Source organism: Colobus angolensis, unplaced genomic scaffold (genome assembly GCF_000951035.1).
Source record: "Colobus angolensis palliatus isolate OR3802 unplaced genomic scaffold, Cang.pa_1.0 Scaffold17, whole genome shotgun sequence".
NCBI classification, from domain to species: domain Eukaryota; kingdom Metazoa; phylum Chordata; class Mammalia; order Primates; family Cercopithecidae; genus Colobus; species Colobus angolensis.
The window spans coordinates 15,157,582-15,161,767 of NW_012114821.1; the positions used below are offsets into that span (position 1 = coordinate 15,157,582).

The window sequence follows — 4,186 nt, forward strand, 5'->3', positions numbered from 1 at the left end:
GGTGAAACCCCATCTCTACTACCAGTACAAAACTTAACCAGGCGCAGTGCCAGGAGTCTGTAATCCCAGCTACTCGGGAGGCTGAGGTAGGAGAATCGCTTGAACCCAGGAGACGAGGTTGCAGTGAGCCAAGATCATGCCACTGCACCATTCTAGCTTGGGCAACAGAGCAAGACTCTGTCTCAGAAAAAATTTAAAAAGCAGTGCTGTAATGAGCATCCTTGTACATGGCTACCTGTATGAATTACCTTCCACCTGGTATAATAAAAGGCAACCAGGATTTTGTTTTGGGGGTTGGATTTTTTGGTTTGGGGAGGTTATTTTGTAATTATTATTATGTATCATACTGTATCCTTGCATGTCCCAGAGTGAATCAGATACTATATCTAGTTGTGTTTGACTTCCTCCTTAGGATCCGGAAAGTATGGCAGAGGAGGAAGTGTTCTGTCAAGAATGGGATTCTGACTATCTCACATGCCACAGTAAGTATGTTTCTTAATTTACCCTGCCCATTGTTAGGTTTTCTGGCCTCATAGGCCAGAAAGCAAACACGATTATGTACTCAGTAGTAAAAATTTGCGCAAATATATTTATGCATTTGGGTCAGATCTTTGCCGATAATCCTTTACCAAAAATAAGGTTTTGTCTTGTCCTGTGGTGGTCAGCATCATTCTTTGGCATCACTAGACAAAGTGTATTTTTGCTCTCTCAAAATGAATAAGGTATTTTGATTTTGTAATCTTATCTTTTGGGAAATATTGATTGTTCTGAAAAACCTAGGTTTTTGAATTATAAAGATGACAGAGGCTGTTCTTTGCATGTAAAAATAATGTAGGAAACATAACAGTAGATGTAAAAACCTTGGTGGTAGTCAAAGAAGCACACAGTAAGTTTTGCCCTTTTTAAACCAACAGAAAACTCTTTTCAATTCTTAAAAATGCAGAGATTGTAGTGGAAAATGTACCAAGCGGAAATGGAAATGGCAAAGTATATGCCGATACATTTTTAATGTGCTTGCTGTGTAACCCAATAATCTCAGTTTCGATTTTAAAAACTCATTAAATTACAGTATGCTGTGCCAAGTGATGTCCTTGGGGCACTGCTCAATGAATTGCCAACAGAATAGTGGAAATGAGAGAAGAGTGTTTATTATGTTGACAATTTTGTATGACTTACAGCTGACTTTAGATATCTATCAGGCAGGAAAGGAAGTACCACTTACCTTCATAAACTTTATTTCACTTAATCCTCCCGACAACCCATGTGGTATGATAACCTTCATTTTACAGATGAAGAAACTGAAGCACAAAGAACAACTATAATTTGGCTAGTAACTCACAGAACTGGAAGTTCAAACTCGGATGTCTGTCTGACATTAGTCCTTGTGGCCCTTCTGTCTCTTCCTGCAGAACCCATCATCTTACTACACTGTAAACACCCCCTTGGGCACCTACCTAGTCCTGTTCTTCTTTCTGTCTTCAGCCTCTCACACAAAACTTGACATACAGAAGGCTCTTAGTACACACTTGTGGCCCAGTCCTTTGTGGTAAATGACCGCCCACATCTTAAAGATTGTTGTCCTTTATGACACTTGAGCAGCTGGATCATCTCTGTCCCTTGCCCCTCGCAGCACACTTTCAGTGATTCTTCGGAGGAATTCCTCAGAGGTCTTCAATTACCCTCAAACAGCCCAGCTGAGATTTTTAGCTGTCATGCCAGTTGTGTCCGGCTACCCATCTGATATCAGAAATCCTGTTCACAGACTTGGATCTGTCTGTAATTATGATTGAGGCTGTCTAACAGTGATTCATTTCTTCAGCAATCTTTTTTTTTTTTTTTTGAGAGATAGAGTCTTGCTCTTTCGCCCAGGCTGGAGTGCAGTGGCACAGTCTTGGCTCACTGCAAACCTCCATCTCCCGGGTTCAAGCTATTCTCCTGCCTCAGCCTCCTGAGTAGCTGGGACTACAGGCGCCCACCACCACACCTGGCTAATTTTTGTATTTTTAGTAGAGACAGGGTTTCATCATATTGGCCAGGCTGGTCTCAAATTCCTGACCTTGTGATCTGCCCGCTTCGGCCCTCCAAAGTGCTGAGATTACAGGTGTGAGCCACCACACCCAAGCCCTTCTTCAGCAATCTTTTGTTAAGCTTCCATTCTGCCATGTTCTGGCGTAGGCATCAAAGATGCATGGATGAAAAATTAGATAATTTTTACTTTCTTATATTTAATTCCGTACACAGTCACCTGTGTATACCAGAGTGAACATTTCTGATCCTTTGGCTGTGTAGATGGTGAGTTTTTAGTCAGTTACCATCGTTTTGTTTTGTTTTGTTTTGTTTTGTTTAAGACAGGGTCTGGCTCTGTCACCCAGGCTGGAGTGCAGTAGCAGTGATCTTGGCTTACTGCAACCTCTGCATCCTGGGCCCAAGCCATCCTCCCATCTCAGCCTCCTAAGCAGCTGGGAATACAGGCACACTTCACCACGCCCAGCTAATTTTGGTATTTTTTTGTGGAGGCAGGGGTTTTGCTATGTTGCCCAGGCTGGTCTCGAACTCCTGAGCTTAAGTGATCCACCCACCTCAGCCTCCCAAAGTGCTGGGATTACAGGCATGAGCCACTGCACCTGGCCAGAGTTACCATGTGTACCCTAACTCTCTACCTTCTGCTGCACAGCTCTCCCCTTGGATTTGTCAGGCTGTAACAGTCCTCACTAGGCATTTTGAGAAGTTATATAATGGCTTTATCATGTTGTATCTGTTTGCTTTTCTTGGGAATCTGCTGTGGGAGGCAGTGCAGAGTGATGGGAGATCATATAGCTGATTAAGTGAATCAGTGGCACTGCTTAGTAGTTATATGACCTTGGGAAATTTGCTAAAAATAAAATAAGTTCCCTTTCCCCTCCTGTTTTTATTCCTGCCAAAACACGTTGTTGTGGCCAAACCAACTGTTTATATGCATTCTTAAGGCTCAAATTAACAATAAGTCTCACATCACCCACATTGTTTAGTGGCTAAGATAATGGACTATGGCATCTGTCTGATTTGAGTCTGAATGCCAACTTTTCCATTTACTTTGTGACCTTGAGAAAAATATTTAACGCATAAAGATTATATGAGAATTCAGTGAGATGACATGCCATGTGTGGCCATTCTGTTAACAGTTATTAGTGCTATTACTGTTAGTTTATTGGATGTTGCTGACAATACTGAAATCTGTTGACAAGCAGACCCTCCTGCTACAAACATCAGCACTCTCCTGCCCCCAGAGCAGCCTGGAGGGAAATGGCTTACTCTCCTAACTTCTGATTCTCTCCTGCTGTTTTTGCTATTCTATTCCCCACTTTTCATTGGCTTTGGCCCAGACCTTTTTTGCTGCCAGTTACATCACTCATAATCACATTGCTGCTCCCACAAAAAGGTCTCTAGCCAGTTTTAGCTGGCTTTTCCTAACTCTGCAAACACCATTGATTAGAATTAGGTTGAAAATCAAGGCCAGCAGTTTTCTGAGAAAAACATAAAGGGCTTCTTTGAAAAAGTGGGGAGAAGAGCCTTTGTTGTCAGAAAACTTGAGGTGTTTGGGACACATGAAAATTCTTTGGTTTGAAGGCCCTCATCAGTGTCACCTTTGCAAATTGTTCTTATCAAAGTGATTCAGGAGAGGGCCAAGTACTCATTTAGATTAATGGTGCGGGGTTTGTTGGCTTGGCCACCCAAGCAAGGTCTGCACCAGAGGTGATTCATCTCCCCAGCTTACTATTCTAAGGAGAAATACATTTCTGTGTACACCTGAAAAATTGGCAGCCCATCCTTAGAAGATTCATTCATAAATTCTTTGCTTTTCATGTATCTGTTAAGACGTAAGTTTTTTTTTACCGACTATTCAAAGTAATGCAGCACTGTGGGAACCAAATTCAGTGTGAATCTCTGAATTTGCTATAACAGTAGTAATATTAATGATAGCAGCTTCCAACTATGAACTATCTAGTATGTTCTAAATGTAATATAAGATGCTTTCATTTCAAAATACCAGTTCCAGCAAATCTTTGGCAAACATTTCACTTAGCCTCAGGCCAGGCACGGTGGCTCATGCTCAATTTGGGAGGCTGAGACAGGTGGATCACTTGAGCCCAGGAGTTCGAGACCAGCCTGGGCAACATGGTGAAACCCCATCTCTACAAAAAAAAAA

General features: G+C 42.0%; 1 protein-coding gene across 3 annotated transcripts in view; it reads left to right on the plus strand.

The window, feature by feature from the left end:
* Nucleotides 1–4,186, plus strand: part of ASAP1 (ArfGAP with SH3 domain, ankyrin repeat and PH domain 1) — a 358,455-nt gene that overhangs the window by 248,530 nt on the left and 105,739 nt on the right. For all 3 annotated transcript variants that reach the window (XM_011938170.1, XM_011938171.1, XM_011938172.1), the window contains one exon: nt 413–482. In XM_011938170.1, the coding sequence (XP_011793560.1) occupies nt 413–482 (70 nt within the window). The remainder of the gene's footprint in view (nt 1–412; nt 483–4,186) is intronic.